The sequence below is a fragment of the Phaseolus vulgaris genome, chromosome 6 (genome assembly GCF_000499845.2).
Source record: "Phaseolus vulgaris cultivar G19833 chromosome 6, P. vulgaris v2.0, whole genome shotgun sequence".
NCBI lineage: Eukaryota > Viridiplantae > Streptophyta > Magnoliopsida > Fabales > Fabaceae > Phaseolus > Phaseolus vulgaris.
The window spans coordinates 31,121,905-31,140,371 of NC_023754.2; the positions used below are offsets into that span (position 1 = coordinate 31,121,905).

The window sequence follows — 18,467 nt, forward strand, 5'->3', positions numbered from 1 at the left end:
GCGTGGAACTGCAACTTGAAATTTTTTAAAATTAATATAAATATTATTCCAATAATAATGGTACTCGTTACATTAAAATGGGTAAAACCGTGAGGAACAAGATTTGTTCTAAACCAGGAAAGATCAGTTCCGGTGTTTGTAAGAAAGTCATGTCAATTTGGAGAATTAACGTTGGGAGTGTAAAATGATTTGTTTCCGTAATAATTGAAACGGTGAATGGTAGCTTTCATTTGTCAGCGTGAACCAACCCTGAAATGAGTTCTAAACTTGTCTAATATGAGCCACCAAACTTGACGTGAACCAGGATTTCGTAAAACGTCGAGATCAAATTTCTTAGGTAGAAAATGGTTATTCTAAACAACCATAAAAAATGTATCTATAAATCAATATATTAGTCATAACGTTGATATCGTTTTATTTATTACATAAATATATCACACACACAGAGTTCATACTTATTTTTAATAAAATCCATTCATTTAACAACTCAAAATAGTAATATTTTAATTATATTTATTTTACTTTTTTGGATGGCAACTTTTGTTAGAGCGGCAGAGTATGATTTTGGTTTAATTTTCTTGCTAGATTTAGAATCATAGCTGTACCATTTAGAATTTCATTGCCTTATGGTTTATGCAATATGTAAGCGAAAAATGTGTGGTCAATTGCCTCCTAAACATGGGAAGCCAGGAGATTTAGAACAATATAATCCAGGGATTTAAATAGATAAAAGTCATATTTTAACAGTCAGTACTGAAACATCCATGTCATAACACAGTTAAGAAAGAGTCTCCCTATTTTCATACAACAGTTATAACAGAACGCAGAACCTAACCACAGCAGTTGCTCTTCTGTGGGATTGGTTCTCCCTTCATTTGAACGGCTTCTCCCGACTTACCAACAGTTGTATGGCTTCCCATCCTGCACATAAGTTCAAAACATCTCAAAGGTACTTACTTGTCTTGTGTTGGAACTCATACTATCACAGGCATCAAGTAATAAAATTGCATTATCATAATAATACCACGCTGCATAAAACAATCTTATCTTGTTAAAGAATACAATTTGACAAATTATAGAAAGTTAGCTCCAGATGTACATTCTATTTATTTTTCTTTTTATCAAAAGCCATTATTCCTCGGAGTGTTTCATTATTATTTGAAAGACAATTCATCAGCAATCTACAATTGTGGACAATAACAGTCCTATAAAAAATAAAAGAAGATGGCACAAAACTGCTAATGTTTCAATTTTAAACATGCTGAAAAACTCAAACATGGAAGCAGAAAATTCAAGACATCGATTATATTTGTAGTTTAATGATTCTAAATAAGAGAGAGGGGCTAGAGATATTAGATACTTCTTCTTAATCTCTGCTGCCATAGTTAAGAATGCCTGCTCCACATTGATAGAGTCTTTTGCACTTGTCTCAAGGAAAGGGATACCAAGCTCATCCGCAAAGGCCTGTGATTCATACTCATACAATACTTGTTAGACAAAGTAATAGGCAAGTCTACCAAGATAGTGCATTTCCTGTGTAATTGAAGATAAAGCAAGGAATGTAAAGAGTATATAGAAGGAAAATGAAAAGATTCAAGTTCCCTTCCTCTCCAACACTTCAGATGAATATTAAAAGATATTACGTTTAGAATTGTTCCTATTGCTTTTGTCTTCCAACCCCAAAAGACCATTATCCAGAATGAAACTGTTGATTTTCGATTGTAGTTACCGCAAGATGCACGTACTCCGTTATTTTATAGTACACAACAGTTTTGATCGCTCAAGATGTGTAACAGTTTCGATAGCTTAGGGATTACATGTGTAACAGTTTCAATAGCTCAGGGGATAAAAGTGTAAGACTTTTAAAATCTTGAATGTTCACATGTTATATTTAGAATAATGTTTTCGAAATTAATACTTTCCTTTATTAAGACACAGAAAACACAAGAGACCCTCCATACTCCTAGAAGAAGTAGGATCATTGTAAGATTATACAGGTGAAATAACACCAGATGCCCAATGATTAATTTTGAAATAACACTGAACTCCTAACCAGGAAAGAACAGAATTACCGGATGAAACCAAAAAAAAAAGTGATAATTCAGTAATTTACCTTGGCGGTTTGTGAGTCTACAACCTTGTTATCAACTAGATCACATTTATTCCCCACAAGAAGCTTGCACACACTGTCATTTGCATATCTATCAATCTCATTTAACCACTGCTTCACATTGTTAAAGCTTTCCATGTCAGTGACATCATAGACAATCTGTTGCAATCCCAAAACTAGTAAGAATTCCAGAAGTTTGCTCAAGAAATTTAATCAGTTTCACGGCAAGTATATGGTTTGCACCCTAAATGATGATAGGATAAAGTTGACATACAATTATTCCATGCGCTCCTCTGTAATAACTGCTTGTTATAGTCCTGAATCGCTCCTGTCCAGCTGTATCCCACTACAGGAAACAATGAGTAGAAATTGTTACAAGATAATGCCTCGAATGGCTTCATTTTCTGGTGACAAGCAACAGTGATAATGAGATTCACAGCTGAGGACATCTGGAACATGCACACAAACAGAATAAAATAATCGAAGCATGATTGAATAAGGTTACAACCAATGGTGATGATGAATTGTGCCAGAAATGTTTTTGCGGAATGATGAAGATAAGAAGGAAAGAGGTGAGAGATGGTGGTATTAGGTGATTCTCAATACCCCACAAGGGTAACAGGCGAATACGGAAATTAGGGCAAAATTGTAACATTGGAGTGGGTGCAATAGAAGACCATCAAAATAGATAATAGATAGAAATAGTTATCTTGAAAACCTAAAAATAGTGTAAGAAAAGAAAACTCACAATCTGGAGCTTGACGGTTTTTCCTTGTAGATCGACGGTTCTGATTTTCTGGAGAGAGAAGAAAAGGTTTAGAAAGAGAAAGAGGAAGAATTATAGAAGAAAAGAAGAAGAGTGATGATTACGAAATCAACTCCAATGGTGCTTATGTAGCTGTCCACATAGGAGTCATCCTGAAAGGAAAGGAAGCGAAGAGATGAGAGAAAGTGAAGGCCAAAGGAGGAATCCAGTGAAGTGATGAGAGACTCACAGCGAATCTGAGAAGCAAGCATGATTTTCCGACGGAAGAGTCGCCGATGAGAAGAAGCTTGAACAGGTAATCGCTGAAATCAAAGAAACGAAACCCCAAATCAGTAACATTTTCCTCTTCAAAAACTCTTGCTCTCAATCACAAACACTTACTATTCGTTACTCATTATCACAACTTTCCGCTCTCTGATCTCTGCTCTCTGCTCTCTCTCAACACCAAAACAAAACTCTTATTCTCCTTCCTCGCTCCCCTTTTAATTAAATTCTCTCTTTTTAATATTTTTAAAATACCAAAAAACCCTTTTTTTTTATCGGCAATGAGGAATTTAGGTAATTTGAAGGATACAAAATTATTGATTGCATTTTGAATTGTAATGTATGTAGAATGTAGTAAATTATTCAATAGTTGAGGCATGAAGGGTAGGAATTTGAGGAAGAAGGGTACATGAGAAAGGATCAAAGGTAGGATTTTGAGGAAGAAGAGTACATGAGAAAGGATCAGCATGAAAGGGTTTAGAGAGTTCAGAGTTTAGGACAGAAGGGTCCGTCCAAGAGGTGAGGGTTGTCCCTGAAGCTGGGAATGGTGAAGTGTCTCAACCTTCCTTCCTGTTTCTTGATGAAGGATTTGCAGAGGAAGGCCATGGAGAAATTGTCTTCCACCACTCTGTTGACATCATGCACAAACACATCAGTCTCTCCACTCTCCCTGTTCCTTGCCATCATTCCAGCGGTGTAGATGGCACTCATCCTCCCAGGTGCATCCTCGTAGTACCCTGTGGGTGCATCCACCATGATCACATCCCATTCTGTCTCGTACACAACACTCGGCAAACCCTTCAAAGCAAGCTGGCAAACGGAGTATCTGGGGTCTCCCACTGCTGTGCACTCCTCTCCTCTCCCAACCTCCATCAGGTTCTCAGCCTCATTCACCTTGCTGTCGTACCTCACGTGGTACGACTCCACCGTCGGAAACCGCCTCCTTATTTGCTCCATCCATGCCTCGTCTTCTTCCAGGAACACCGTCCTCCCACCATAATTCAGTGCACTCCACATGAGGCTGTCGTGCCCCAACCCAAACACCAGGAAGTTGCACGGGGATTTCTTCTCCAACACTCTTGCAGACACCGATATCTCTTTCAGGGTTTGTTGTGGGGTGATGGTTGAGGTGGAGTAGTGGATGAGTGCTTGGGAGAGAGAAACTGGTATCTTGTTGCAACTCGGGGAACAATCTGGGGTCTTTACTGAATCCGATGGTTGTGAAGTGACATTTGGGGTGTCCTCTTGAATGTTTTTGAAGGTATACAAGTTTGATCTTAGGACGAAGAGGAGGAAAAAGGCAACCAGGAGCACTAGAATGAGGAGCTTGGAGTTGAATGCTTGATGGGGTTTGGGCCTCATCTTGGCTTGATTTGTGTGTAGAGAGTGAGTGGGTGATGAAAAACAGTGAATCGAGCAGGGATTGCAGGTATGAGGGATGCATGGCTTATATTTGGTTTGAAGTTAGCTGGCTAGGGCCTGGGAGGAATAACTGACGTTTGATGCTTGGAAGCCAAGGGAACACCATGCACTGCCACTGGATGGATCCATATTTGATACAGACATCACATCTGTCAGAATTGTGAATCAAGCAAACTGCAGTTGTTGCATCTTCAAATTTGGTGGAACTTCTTTTTATACCTATTTTTCACTCAACATCTTAATCTTCACTCTCTTTTCTCTCTCACTCACTCTTGTCTGCTTTATGGACATCAAATCAATCATAACAAACAAACAAGCCAGTCCAGAACCCAGCTTCTTGATCAATTGAAGTTCGATGTCAAATGGAAGGAAAACTCTTACCAGCATATACAGTGAAACATGATTTCCTCTTTTCTTCTTGTTATAAATGAATTTTGATCAAACCAAAGGAAGTGGCCTATATATATATATAACTACTATCTAGTTAATAATCATGTAGTGTTCGCTGTTAGAAATTCCTTCAAAAGAATTTGAAATGCTTCGTAATACAATAATTAGCCATTCAATCTACAAGGAACATTGAAGAACCCCCATGTCACCTTTGAAAACACGCTCGAACTCTTGAGATTGCATGTTTTAATTGATTTGCCTCTTAAATGTACACACCACCATAAGTTTAGAATTGATTGCAAAGGCTAATTGATCTAGTAAATAATCCTAGAAATTAAGGTACACATGAATATTAATGGTAAATCTTCTGTTTGGAGAGGCAAGACTTTCTTCAGCCTTCCGAATTTCTTATGCCAATGCCTTCTTCTAGCTCTGAACATGTAACTTGAATAACCCATTAACCTATGCATCAAATTAATAGAATGTAATTGGACAAAATCAGTTTCAAATGTACAATGCCATGGAGATGACTTCGCGATCTGGCAATGAAACAACTTGGTGTGTTTTATACAATTATAGTACACCCTATCGGCATGGATTTTATTAGCTCTATAAACTATCCACCTTCCTGAAACATTAAGTTTGTTGGTTAGAACACTGTACAAGGCCTTCTATGGTAATTATAAATATCTAAAGTGAATTGAAGTCCTCTGAGCACTAGTCATTTATCCGCATCAAGAATTGATGAACTTCCAAAACAAATATTTTATCTTGGTATTATGATAGCCACAATCCTGCGTTCGAGTGTTGTCATCCCATGATAACTGCATCAGAACCCTCTTGAAAGTCACTTTTGATTTCTCACATGGTGAAATAGTGATTCAGTGTGGTCATTCTCGCAATCAGTTCTTTGTTTCATCCTTACCCAAACGAGCTTTCCGGACAGCATTTTGGATTTGCCTTTCGTGTGCCTTCAGCATTTCTTCAAGATTATCCCCTCGAGCCAGCAACGGTCCAGAATGATGCATGCGGGCATTTTTGTTAGCAAAGCCCTGTGATCATAAGCAAAAACAAGTAATTATTTGACAGTTTCATATTCATTGAGCATAAAAGACTAATTACCTTCTCCTGAAAGTTTCATACAGGTTCTAGTATTCTATTAATTATACAGGGAGAAGATATCTCTCAGTGTCCCTGGGGCCTTAATATTAGCCTCGTTGCAAGGAAATCTTTATATCAAGACAAGTAAGCAAACCAGTCTTCATACCTGACAAACTAATCCTTTCCCCATATTCTCTGAAAGGGACGTGTAATGCTCGATTCAAAATAATTGACCAATTTCACATATTTACCTTGGCACGATCCTTCCCCATGGGGAGAAAGTCCATCTCTGAAGATTTGAGTCTATCCAACAATTGGTTGGACTCACCATCAGCTTCATGCTTATATCTCATGCCAAATTGATCTTCTGGCAACTGCGAATTCACACTAAAGTCACCACTCATATCAAGCAGTGAATCACCTCGAACCGCAATTGAATTAGAAAATCTTGACAATTTTGCAGGGCTACCTTGCCAATAGGAAGTATGTTTTCTCAACTCAGACTTTCCTGATATAGAGCCATGATCATGGAAGGTGCGAACATTTTCCTCGTTCAAATTCATATTGTTTGAGGACCCATAAACACTTGGATGCATTGACTGGCCAGAATGAGGAAATACATTGAGTGTTCTTGACTTTACAGGTTCACGAGAGAAGCCATAACCGTCATCCTTTTCGTAATTGTACTTCTCAGTGACGCGCTTAGAAATACAGCGTCCTTGTCTCTGGGGGCAAAATCCACACGGAAAAAAGTGTATTAGGCAAACCCAAATAACTCAAATGAAAAGAAGGTCCATTAACATTATGTTTATGATTTAAGGTACCCCATGCTTGCCTGAAAATCAGCATTCGCATCAGGTATTGCCACATCTTTAGACTCTCTAAAATTACTCCCAACTGATTCAGGTTCATGTCCTTTATTTGGTGCTCTTCGTCTGCTTAATAATAGACAAATGGGTGACAGGAGAAACACATGGACAAATAATAAGGATCACAATTTGAAACAAATCAAGCCAAAGCCATGTCTCAAAAAGAAGAGGGAAACAACCAAAAAACAGAGATACTTCTGCACTGGTCAGAGGTTCTGGAAACAAATATCCTGAGAGAACAAAAAGAAAAGGAAAAAAAAAAAGAAATACAAAACCTTTCTATTATTGCTTGAGACATCCATAGAAAAAACAAATTATCATTAAAGCAAACACTAGAAAGGTGTGCAAAAAATGTGCTATTATTTCAGGTAATGGAAAAATATCAGATATGACAAAATCACAAGAATTGAATCAAGAAAAGTAGGTTTAGAAGGTGACACCTTCGCTAATTGTCAATTTGCCTCTATCGGATAACTAATTTAAAAACAAAATTATCCTCCAAACTCAAAGAAAGAATACCTTCTAGCTTCCTCTTCGCGAAGTTTCGCATCAAACTCCTTACTCGGTGGGTACTTTGGCAAAGATGATGGATCACAAGGAAGTGGCATTGTTGTGAAGAACTAAACACGGAAAATGTCAGTGGCTAAGAAAAAAGAGTTGGGAAAGAGATATTTTGAGGTCCAAGCCCAAAAAATTCTAGGATGTGTAACACGTGCATTCTGTTCAAAGACAGATTGTAGTGTGAACTGCACCCACAAAAGAACTAATATTTACCTCATGTCGAAGTGCTGAAGATGCAGTTCCTCTATCATTCGATTCAACAGCTAGAAGGACCTCCATGAGGCTCAGGGTAGATGAAGGAAAATCCTTGAATGTTTGAGAAACAATGCGTTTGTAAGGTTGTTGAGGTTTAAAAATTGTTGAATGTGGTAGCTTTGACTTCTTCCAGTATTCTTCAGAGGGAGATCCACAAAGTTTGAAGATTTTATGCAGTTGCTCCACCTAGAATGATATATTACCAGATCGTAGTTCCCAATTAAAGCATGGAAAGTTGTGACAAAACAATTATTTCAAAATGAGACCGTCAGAAATCTTATGTCCTAACTTGTAAATTCCATTTCTCATCAATAAAATGATTGCAAATATGCAAAGGTAACAGAAGAGAACCTATTAGTTTAAGATTTATATCATCAACCTTTGATGATCAAGGTATCACATGTAAAGGCTTCAGTATGTTTAACAAAAAAATTGCACATAACCAAGACAAGAGAGGAATACTACCTCTGTTCGTCCAGACAGTATAGGCTTCCCAACAAACAACTCTGCAAGAATACATCCAGCACTCCACAAATCCACAGTAACTCCATAATCTGTAGCTCCAAGAAGAAGTTCAGGTGGCCTGTACCACAAGGTTACTACCCGACTTGTTAAAGGCTGCCCCTGAGATGGCTGAAGCAAAGTTGCTAGCCCAAAATCACCAATCTTCAGTTTGCCATTACTGTCAACGAGAAGATTTGAGCCTTTTAGGTCACGATGTACGACACCACGACTGTGACAATGCTCAAGACCACGAAGAAGCTGTTGCATGTAACACTTGATCTGTAATATGAAAAAAAATATTCACCCATTGCGGAAACAAGAAGCAGGGATCAATTAATGAGGAAAGAAAATAAGAGAAGATGTCTGACACGAAACTTTTAAGTTGGGAGAGTACAGTTGGATGCAAAGAATACATGGCCTTTTGGTAAAAGATTATTATTGGTTTTGGGTTTTGCTTCGGGGTCCTGAACACCGGCTACCAAGTGCTCAAAGGATGCTGGCCAAGGAATCAATAAATCAAAGATTTTATTGGAACCCAAGGTGGGGGTGTGTATTGGTAACATTAGATGTTGCACTTTATAATTAATGTTTTCTACTTTTGATTCCATAACCAGTGCTTAACTGGTTAATATTCTTCTTTGCTTTAAACAAACTTCTTGTCTATTTCAACTTATAAGTTAATTGGGTCCAAGATATACAAACTAATTGCAACATCCAAGGCAATTAGTCAGATCTTTACAGCTATAGAGTCACTAGGGATTGTTGCGAGATGGTGAGATACGCAATTCAAAAAACTTAAAAGTGTCATTGTTATCCCAGTCGAAACCCTTCATACGAAAAATGCCACTAGGACTCCAGTAGTGTTTTTGACTCGTCAAAATTCAATAATAATAATAATAAAAGTGATTTTTGTTTTAAACAGATATTAGCAATCCATTCCGTATCTGGCTTCAAAGATTCGTTGTGAAAATAATATGGCTCACTATGCAAGTTTACATAAAAATGACATCAAGTGAAGTTTAAATGCTTCCAAGACAAATTTACAGTTGTAAATGAGAGAAAGGTTGTCATCTCCAAGACTCTGCTATGCATAATTAGAAGGTAGGTTTGGGTATAGGTACCTGTGCTTCGGTAAACTTGTTGTCAGGTATTGCTGCAAGTCCTGCAAGATCATGGTCCATATATTCAAAGATAAGGTACAAGCTACCAGAGACCCGTGAGGCAATCATGCCCTCAAGCTTCATGACATTGGGATGATCAAGCCTTCGCAGCACAATAATTTCCCTTGACATAAAACGAACACTTTCTGGATCCATATTAGTAAATCGAACCTTCTTCAATGCAGCAATTTTATTGGTTTCGAGATCACGAGCTTTATAAACACTGCTGTAAGTTCCTTGGCCAATCTGGAAAAAGACAGGAAAGTTTGTTACGGTTGATGACACTAAATAAGAATGGAAAGAGAAAATAATAGGAATTGCCTTATCCAACTTCTCAAAGGAATCAGCCCTACGAGGTATCCAGCCACTAATGGCTTCACCAGCAACAGCAGAGAGCCAAGAGGGCCACCCAGCAAGAACCTGAACTCCTCTTTCCCCCCTGGTTATACTATACAACCTACACATCTTAGGTTGTTGTTGTTGTTGTGTATGTTTGGTTGATCGCACCCCATTCCCATTGCCATTCTGCTCCCCTTTATGTTGAAGCTGATCCGACAAAATTGGGGTGGAGGCTTTTTCTTCGCTTGAATTTGAATTTGAATTTGAATGGTGATTTGCATTGGATATGAGGGAAGTGGTGTCTCCGAAATGGTTGGTGTTGGAGGATGAAGTGACCTTCAAATCTTGGGAATGGTTTTGAGAAACGAATTGGTCTGATGAATGTGCTTTGGAGCATATACAACCCATAACACCCACCCAACAATTTCAAATTTTTCAAGCGATGCAATGCAATGGCAATGAAATGAAAGGAAATGCGAATGAAGAAGAAGAAGGGAAAGAGAAAAAACGGAATTGAACAGAAAGAGATGGCAATGCAATTGCGTTTACATGCAGATGGAAAACAGAAAACATAGCATACATGAAATTGAAAGGAAATGAGCCGTTAGATGAAGATTGGACGGTGAGGATCTCCAATCAATCCAACATCTCTAACTCTGTGTCTCAATTTCCCTCCCATGCACACTCCCTTACCCACTCCTCTCACCTTTCAATTATATTTCATTTTCTTACCAAACTATTTTCACTCACCCTAAATATATATAACTATTTTTAATTCTTTTTATTTTTTATTAAGAATAATAAAGTTTTTAATGATAAATTTAGGGGTAATGACACGTAGGTTAGGGCGAAAGGCGAAGCAAGAGGTTTTATCCACGAAGCGGAAGGTTCGGAGGTCACAGCTGGAGACAGGCTGTGAGCAACAAAGTCCCACTCTTCTCTCTCTCTCTCTCTCTCTCTCCCAATTCCAATTCACCTTCTCATCCGTTCCAATTAGGGTTTGCTGATCCCCTTCTTCCCCTCTCCGCTTCCTCCTCCTCTTCGCCGGATCAACCGTCCCTTCCGCTGTAAGTTCTTTCTGCCTCTTCCTCTTCCTTTTTCCTTTGTTTTCTTCCTCTGGCATTCCCTCTCCCATGGCATCTTTTCTGTTTCAATTTCGATTTCATCTTCTTCCTCTGGAAATTCTTCAAATACCCAACAACCCTAACTTTACTTCACTTTTTCTTCCTTCTTTCCCTGCCTCAACCCTCCGCTTTTCTAGTTAATGTGCCTTCTCAATTCTAAATATCTGCTCTCTGCACACCAACTCTCTTCTTTTTCTTCACTATACTCACAACTCTTCATTTGTTGTTGCTATCTCTTTCCCTCTAAACGCCCTCTAATCACCCCTTTCTGCTTCCTTTCAACTCTCTCCACACTGCTCCTCCTCTCTTCCAAATTTCTATTTTTTTTTTCTCTGTTCTGCTCGTTACAAATCATTTTATCTCATTATTTAATGTTTTAATATTTCTTCTGTAATTATTTTTCTGCGTTTTTTATTGCATTTCTGCTTCCGCTTTCCTTGTGTCTATTTATACTGCTTTAAATACCTCATAAATGTGGCCACAATTGAGGTCATTGCCTGCCAAACTCTCACTCTGCGGTTTTTATAAACCTTGTTATCAATTTAGGAATGTTGTGTGCACCCTCATGTAGATGTAGATGTTATTGTTAACCTTTATAAATTATTTTTCCTTTCAATTCTCTTTTTCCGTGGCCTGTGTTTTGGCACCCGGACAATTTGTTGACGTGTATTAAATTCCCTGAAGATTCAAATGATTTTTCCCATGAGTTTGGTTCGAATATCTTTAGTTCTGAACTGTGGTCATTTTAAGCAAAGTTGTCTCAGTTTTACATTCCAATATTCAACTTTCATTGTTTCTTCTTATTATTATTATGTTGTTCTCTATTTTAGGTGTTTGAATTGGATAATCAGCCTTAAAGCTATATGTTCAGAGGTTGATGTATTACCCGTGATCTTGTATCTGCAGTGAGCGTATGGAGGGGTGCTACTAGATTGATCTGGGATGTTGTGGAGCTATCTATCTTGAGTGATTATGCATATCTGGATCCAGTTCAATCATCTTATTCTTTTATTAATACTGGGAACTCATTGATTAATACTTTAGTTCTGGAAAGAAGGTACAACCACCAGAGGACTTCCTGTATCCATGCTGTCAGAGAGCATGCGTGGAATCTGTACATCGGGTAATGCCCCTGTCGAGATTTGCTACCGAGGCATTCGGTCTGGTGACGATTTGTTTAGTAGCCATCTTAATTCTTCTTGGGTTGATGTGCATTGCTTACTCATTTTACTTCCGCTCTCGTATTCACAGTCAACGTCTTCTTCAGCTCACTTATTTTAGTGGTCCTTGGATCCTTAGAATCACAATCATCCTGTTTTCAATTTGGTGGGGTATTGGTGAAGTTATCCGACTTACTTTGTTAAGGAGTACCTTTCACTTAAAATGGCCGGACACTGTCTGCAAGTGTTATATTGTATCAAATTTGGGGTTTGCAGAACCGTGCCTATTCCTCACACTTGTATTTCTCCTTCGGGCACCTTTACAGGATTTGGAGACTGGAATTATGAGCAGAAAATGGAATGTGAAAACATTGGGATACGTTCTTCTTTATTGCCTTCCAATGTTTGTTCTTCAGCTTTTTGTTATTTTGGTTGGACCTCGGTTAGACAAGAATAATGGTTCTGGAAAAAAGTTGCCTCATTATTTTTCAAGTGCAGGGACCTCTTCAATGGCCGGGGAGAATGATACTGCCTTCTGTACTTACCCTTTACTCAGCACTATTCTCCTCGGCCTTTATGCCATTGTCCTGATTTCCTACCTTTTTTGGCTTGGTAGTCGGATTTTGGAATTAGTTATTAACAAGGGTCTGCAGAAGAGGGTTTACACATTGCTATTCTCAGTTTCATGTCTCCTTCCAATAAGGGTTCTTTTTCTTGGTTTATCTGTTTTATCTGGACCTGAGCATTTTATGTTTGAAGCCTTTGTTTTCTTGGCTTTTCTTGCACTGGTATGTTGCGCTGGCTTGTGCATGTACACACTTGTTTATCGTCCAGTTGCAGATAGCTTATCGTTGGGAAATCTACAAGACTTGGAAGCTAGGAGGCGAAATGATGATCATAATGATAGTGTGTCTTTCATGGCTAGCCAGAGTCATCTGGAAGGAAATGTTGAAGAAAATATTCGGTCTAGTCCTGGTAGATATTCTGATGCATCGACAAAGCGAGGATCGATTTCATTTCGGACATTAGAAAAGGGTGTTACATCAACCGGAACATTTGTTGAACTAAGCCTCTTTTCTCCCAGCCGCAGTGCAACCCCTCCAGGATCACCTCCTCTCCTAGGTTGGCCTATGCGATCCCCAACGCAACATATTGGACCATAGAGGCAGGCTGGAAACTGAATATGTTGGATCGATATCAATTTTGTGGAAAAGGGAAAACTGATTGTAAAGGATTTAGCATCAATAAGGCGTTTTTTTTTTCTTTTCTTTTTTTAATTTGTTATGTTTGCTAATTCTAGTTATAATGTTTTTGCCCTGGAATTTATTGTGAGTACTCTTTTTACGCTTCTGTACCATCTCGACAACGTTTTACTTGTTTTTAATTTTGTACTTGAAATGTTTGAATACTCTTGCGTGAAGTCATTTACGACTTAATGTTTGATCTGGTTGGATTTCGACTTCATGTGTGATCTTTAGATCGAGTAAAACATCTTTGTAAACTAATTTGTTTGTGGCCAGATTACTTTGCTTTGCCTGATTACTCGTACAAGACCTTCGTTGGTCTATTTATTATATGGCAGAAATGGAAGAATGTCATCTAATTAAACTAGAGTGTAATGAAGAATGGTTTAGTTAACTATAGAGTTATGATGAAAAGAGGTTAACAATGAGAACAAAAGCTTTAGATGATAATTAAACTAGGAGAAAATTTTCAGAGTCGACGAAAGATGTCGATAATTAAACTGCCAATAGTCATATTCAATTTCAGCCTATCCCCGTAATCAAAACTCCTAAATCTTATTGTCCTTACACTTACGCACGAATCTTTTCATTCCCTTTCCTAGTATGAACCTCAACATTATACATTTTTTTTCTTCGTTATTTGAAGGGTCCAATCATTTGCTAATGGGAGATGAATAAAATGGTTTGTTGGGTATGAGAGTCCAACCTACAGCAAAATTGGTCTCATTCCTCGAAGTTTTGTCATTTTCAGCACATAAGTGGCTACGTTTGATTAAGTTGAAAATCACGGAGACATAGTTTATATTTTTTGCACGTTTCCTTGTGGATCATATAAGATCTGCTGCGACTGGAAGATATTAATTTTGTTTTTGTATAGCAAACTTCATGTCTGGAAATTGTGGGTTGTATTAATGTCCGCTGGGTTGATACATATTGGGCTTTAAAATATTGAATCATGAATATGTTTATTTAGTCATAACAGATTGAATTACACGTTGCTATATCATGAACTTTGGTAACCCAAAACCTCACCAACAGCATTAGTAGCATTTATCGCAACCTAAAATTACACTCAGTTGCTAAATACAGGAAAGGGGAGACAAAATCCGGTATCGGCAGGAGGAGCGTCATCTTTATCAGAAAAATATAGGAAGGCAAGAATATAGATATATATGTGGGGAAATTGTCATAAAAATAAATTGTTTTAAGAAAAAGCAGTTCAATCATCAACTTCAGCTTTAATCTCTCTCAGCAAGTCATCCTTGTAATCCTCAAATGTTCCAGGGAAAGTTCTGACAGTACCATCCTCGACAACCCAAATTTGACTCCTTTCTTCATCATCACACACACGTGATATCAATCTTGAATCATGACTGACGAGAACAACTCCACCAGTGAATTCATCCAGTGCATCTGCCAATGCATCAATACTTTGCATGTCCAGATGATTGGTGGGTTCATCTAACAATAAAATGTGTGGCTTTGACATGGAAATAGATGTGAAGACAACCCGAGATTTCTGCCCTCCTGATAGTTTGGCAATAGGAGTAAGATGGTTATGACTCGGTAGCCCAAACTTACCAAGTTTTGCACGAACAGCCTCCTGCTTGCTGAGTCCCTCCTGATCTGGATGGAGACGCAGAAGATACTGCACAGCTGTTTCATCCATTGTTAGAAGGTCCACAAAGTGTTGGGAATATCTTCCTATCCTCAACTTCTGACTTCTTCGGACTTCACCCTCAGAAGCAACTAAATCACCAGCTAGAAGATTCAACAACGTGGATTTTCCAGCTCCATTAGGCCCAACAATGGCAACACGAGTCCCCATATCAATGCCAACATCAACATCTGATAGCCTGAAATCCTCTCTGTTTGGGTAGCTAAAGCTGACTTCGATGAGCTGCAGAAGTGGGGGTGTAAGCTCAGTGGGTTCAGGGAAGTGGAATTCCACACTGTAATCCCTCCACTTCTGAGGAACCTCTGATGGGGCATCATCCTCATCAACCTTGCCCTTGCCTTTGGTTTTAGATGCTTCCTTAGCTGCTGCAAACTTAGCTCGATCCTTAACCTTTTCTTGCTGGGCGCGGTTTCCACTCCTTTTAGCTGCTTTCAACTGCTTGTCATAAATCTCATACTTCTTATTCATCTCTTTACGACGCTGTTCATATCCACTCTCAAAATCATCAAAATTTCCACGATAGAAGTGAAGTTTCAAATCATGGAGATGAACAATCTCAGTACATACTGTATTGAGAAAATCTCTATCATGTGAGACAACTACCAAAGTTTTCTTCCAACGGCACAAATACTCTTCCAACCAGAGAACAGCCCTCAGGTCGAGATGATTTGTGGGTTCATCAAGCAATAATAGAGTTGGTTGAACAAAAAGGGCTCGAGCTAAAGAAATTCTCATCCTCCAGCCTCCACTAAAGGATTTTGTAGGACGGCCTTGCATATTCTTCGTAAAACCCAAACCAGCTAATATCTTTGATGCCTGAGCTTCGGCAGCATCAGATCCCATCAACTGCAGTTTTTCATATAGCTCTGCTAGCTTTTCTCCCGTATCATCTTCATCATCATCGTCTTTGTCTACACTTTCTTCAGCAGAAACTGCATTCTGAAGAGAGGCAACCTCTTGTCGAATTTTAACTAGTTCTTCATTAGCTGAAACAACAGCTTCAAGGGCTGTCTTGTCATCACCAACTACCTCCTGCTCAACCAGAAGGACATCAATATTCTTGGGTACTGGTATCTTCCTCCAGGCAAGAAGTTTCAGCAGTGTGGACTTGCCCTTTCCATTGGGTCCAACCAAACCATACCTCTTCCCATGAGATATCTTCACTGATGCATTCTTCAGAAGTTCTTTACCACGAGCAGACACAGAGAAATTTTCTATTGTTATATCTTTCACATTAGCATCAGCATCATCATCTCCATCAAGCACCGAAGCTCGGCTTCCAATCACCACAGTGAATGCATCACGATCGTCCCTAAGAGCCTCCTTCTTTGCCTGCTCAGCAGCATGGGCTGCTAAAATATCCTTCTTTTCACGCTTTTTCAACTCTTTCTCAGCAATAGGCACATCAAGAGGCTTCAAATCAGGCTTTTGCTGCTGACTTCCCCGTTTGGAATTTTGCTCCTCCTGTTCTAGGAGATCATCATCTTCATCATCAGACGGAGGAAGATCAATACCATCAGTGTATGCAGAAGCTTTTGGAGCAGATTTTGGCTTTGGCTTACTAGAGGTAGAAGAGACTTTTTTGGGTTTATCAGGCTTTTCATCCATGCTGGCCAGCATGGCAGAGACAGAAATTTTTTCCTTCTTGGGAGCATCTTTACTTGCCTTGGTCTTCGCAGATGGCCCAGCATCCTCTGCCTTTTTCCTTCCCATTGTACAAGACTGAAACAAGCAGAAAACATATTAATTCAAGTCAACTAACCTTACACCATTATTGCTATGCCCTTTTTCAAACAAAAACTTGTACCTGAGCTATTCAATAGTAAATGTGAACATGTATGTAATAATGACATTAATATAGGCTTTGCACATTAAATTTAAAATGACATATGACTGTGCGTACTTCTTTAAACACATATAACAAGATATTCTATTGATAGTTTTCAATCTATTTCCCTAACAAATAAAATTAGAGTCATCGTGTTTCATCTTTATAAATTACAATTCGTTTTATTGGATGCAAGAGTTATCTATATATACACACACATCTCCAGATGTCGATGTATAAAGCAACCAGAAAGTGATAAAATCATTATATGGCGTGTGATCTAAGGAGGAGTGATGAAGAGAAGGAAGTTAAATTGAAGGCATGCAAAAATTCGAATTACAGAATTGATGTAAGAAAAAATGTTTCATAGGTAAATAAGGAAATCGAATAGATTATATACAAAGGTGCAGGGAAGTATTAAAGAAGAAGCAAAAAAGCAAGAGACGAAGATGGCGGATAGAAATGCAATTTGTTGAAGCGATCGAAATTAGAGAAAGTATAAAGGAAGGGACAGAGAAATTGGAGATGCAGCAGATCACGGAAGCACAGAAAGGTAAATGACGGAATGGGTAAAAGAATTGTATCGGAAAAAGGAATGAAGAGAAGAGAGAAGAGAGAAAGCATCGGAAAACCTTGGAACCTGATTCAGCAGCGGCGGCGGCGACGAAGTTGGGCACAGTGGAGTGGAGTTAGGGTTTCAGTCCAAACTTCGATTTCGTTTCACCCTTTCTTATCTTCTTTTCCAATTATATACCCTTTGTTAAAACTACACACCATTCTCTTCATCAAATAAATGTTACAAAAACGTATCTTTTTACCATTCTCTTCAGGATAAAAATTTATCTATGAAGATAAAAAATATAATTATTGTTATTTAAATATGTTAGGATAATATTATTTTTACAATAAAAGATAAATGGGAAGAGATCACCTAAATATTCTATAAATAAAATAAAAGGATGATCTTTAAAACACAAGATAAGTATTATTCAAAATAATTACACGTAATTTTTATACTGATAAGTGATTTAATTATTGGATAAGTTTATAAGTTTTTCTCATCCAAATATTCAGAAGTTGTAGTTATAAGGAGGTAATCTCGGATACCATCTTCAAACTTTCAACCTTTATCTAAACGAGAATAGTATTTAATTATTATTTTTAAAATTTTAAAATAATTAAACTTTTTCTAAAAGTAATTAAAAAAAAACCTTTAAATTTATCAAAACTTATAATTTAACATTTTTTCATTCCATTTTCTACCTTTTATCTTTCAAGTTTGACCTTATTATTTTTTCTACATTGTACATGAATGCCCTTCTCATAACAATGGACAATTCTACCATGTTTTAAAAAAATATAACATATTTAATGGCTAAATAAGATATATATTTTTGTTTTTTAATATCAACCGACTACACATATATTAGATTGAGTGAGCAACACTTTTTTGTTGGTGATACTTATTTTTGGCCACAATTTTATAAAAAAAAAAACTTGTTGAAATGTATGTATATAATATTCTCAGACAACTTTTTAAATGTTATATTTCTTTAAATTTCGATTTAATGCAATTTTTCTAAGTTTAATGAAATCTTGGATTTTATCTTTTATCATATCATATTTATTAAATTTTTAATTATTGGTGATTGCTATATTATTCATATAAAGATATTGTTCCTACCAAAAATG

General features: G+C 37.7%; 5 protein-coding genes across 11 annotated transcripts; 1 reads left to right on the forward strand and 4 right to left on the reverse strand.

Moving 5' to 3' along the window:
• Positions 1-694: 694 nt before the first annotated feature.
• LOC137832932 (ras-related protein RABD1-like) lies at positions 695-3,420 on the reverse strand. Its single transcript, XM_068641338.1, has 8 exons — positions 3,258-3,420; positions 3,106-3,178; positions 2,981-3,028; positions 2,859-2,906; positions 2,385-2,456; positions 2,114-2,269; positions 1,361-1,464; positions 695-921 (listed from the first exon to the last, which is right to left on the reverse strand). Exons 1-8 carry the CDS (start codon positions 3,269-3,271, stop codon positions 831-833), a joined length of 606 nt encoding a protein of 201 aa, XP_068497439.1. The 5' UTR covers positions 3,272-3,420; the 3' UTR covers positions 695-830.
• Positions 3,421-3,438: 18 nt separating this feature from the next.
• Positions 3,439-4,502, reverse strand: LOC137832930 (glucuronoxylan 4-O-methyltransferase 1). The gene has a single exon (XM_068641336.1). It carries the CDS (start codon positions 4,500-4,502, stop codon positions 3,627-3,629), a length of 876 nt encoding a protein of 291 aa, XP_068497437.1. The 3' UTR covers positions 3,439-3,626.
• LOC137832927 (probable serine/threonine-protein kinase At1g09600) lies at positions 3,439-10,478 on the reverse strand. Of its 5 annotated transcripts, XR_011084637.1 has the most exons (10): positions 9,724-10,478; positions 9,364-9,648; positions 8,204-8,521; positions 7,697-7,924; positions 7,442-7,542; positions 6,889-6,988; positions 6,523-6,778; positions 6,305-6,427; positions 5,878-6,004; positions 5,410-5,776 (listed from the first exon to the last, which is right to left on the reverse strand). XR_011084637.1 is itself a non-coding variant. In XM_068641330.1 (9 exons), the coding sequence occupies exons 1-9, from the start codon at positions 10,147-10,149 to the stop codon at positions 5,763-5,765; spliced, it is 2,073 nt and encodes a 690-aa protein (XP_068497431.1). In that variant the 5' UTR covers positions 10,150-10,476; the 3' UTR covers positions 3,439-5,762. The 5 variants fall into 5 exon arrangements, 3 of the variants coding, with proteins under 3 accessions (XP_068497431.1, XP_068497430.1, XP_068497429.1); XM_068641330.1 differs by having other exon boundaries at positions 3,439-5,776; positions 6,305-6,778; positions 9,724-10,476; XM_068641329.1 differs by having other exon boundaries at positions 5,714-6,004; positions 6,305-6,778; positions 9,724-10,476.
• A 102-nt stretch (positions 10,479-10,580) lies between these two features.
• Positions 10,581-13,347, forward strand: LOC137832929 (uncharacterized). Of its 2 annotated transcripts, none has more exons than XM_068641333.1 (2): positions 10,581-10,808; positions 11,696-13,347. In XM_068641333.1, exon 2 carries the CDS (start codon positions 11,992-11,994, stop codon positions 13,186-13,188), a length of 1,197 nt encoding a protein of 398 aa, XP_068497434.1. In that variant the 5' UTR covers positions 10,581-10,808; positions 11,696-11,991; the 3' UTR covers positions 13,189-13,347. The 2 variants fall into 2 exon arrangements, with proteins under 2 accessions (XP_068497434.1, XP_068497435.1); XM_068641334.1 differs by having other exon boundaries at positions 11,772-13,347.
• Positions 13,348-14,215: 868 nt separating this feature from the next.
• Positions 14,216-17,555, reverse strand: LOC137832923 (ABC transporter F family member 4). Of its 2 annotated transcripts, none has more exons than XM_068641322.1 (2): positions 17,416-17,555; positions 14,216-16,669 (listed from the first exon to the last, which is right to left on the reverse strand). In XM_068641322.1, exon 2 carries the CDS (start codon positions 16,658-16,660, stop codon positions 14,489-14,491), a length of 2,172 nt encoding a protein of 723 aa, XP_068497423.1. In that variant the 5' UTR covers positions 16,661-16,669; positions 17,416-17,555; the 3' UTR covers positions 14,216-14,488. The 2 variants fall into 2 exon arrangements, with proteins under 2 accessions (XP_068497423.1, XP_068497422.1); XM_068641321.1 differs by having other exon boundaries at positions 17,408-17,547.
• Positions 17,556-18,467: the final 912 nt, after the last annotated feature.

Excerpts from the sequence above, each read along its gene's own strand:
- LOC137832930 (XM_068641336.1), bottom strand. The coding sequence starts at position 4,502 with ATGAGGCCCAAACCCCATCAAGCATTCAACTCCAAGCTCCTCATTCTA.
- LOC137832932 (XM_068641338.1), bottom strand. Across the intron at positions 2,457-2,858 it reads AAACCGTCAAGCTCCAGATT|TGGGATACAGCTGGACAGGA; the intron begins GTGAGTTTTCTT and ends TGTTTCCTGTAG. Across the intron at positions 1,465-2,113 it reads TAGACTCACAAACCGCCAAG|GCCTTTGCGGATGAGCTTGG; the intron begins GTAAATTACTGA and ends TATGAATCACAG.
- LOC137832929 (XM_068641333.1), top strand. The coding sequence starts at position 11,992 with ATGCCCCTGTCGAGATTTGCTACCGAGGCATTCGGTCTGGTGACGATT.
- LOC137832927 (XM_068641328.1), bottom strand. The coding sequence starts at position 10,149 with ATGGGTTGTATATGCTCCAAAGCACATTCATCAGACCAATTCGTTTCT. Across the intron at positions 8,522-9,363 it reads ACAAGTTTACCGAAGCACAG|ATCAAGTGTTACATGCAACA; the intron begins GTACCTATACCC and ends TTCATATTACAG. Across the intron at positions 6,989-7,441 it reads CGCGAAGAGGAAGCTAGAAG|ACGAAGAGCACCAAATAAAG; the intron begins GTATTCTTTCTT and ends ATTATTAAGCAG.
- LOC137832923 (XM_068641322.1), bottom strand. The coding sequence starts at position 16,660 with ATGGGAAGGAAAAAGGCAGAGGATGCTGGGCCATCTGCGAAGACCAAG.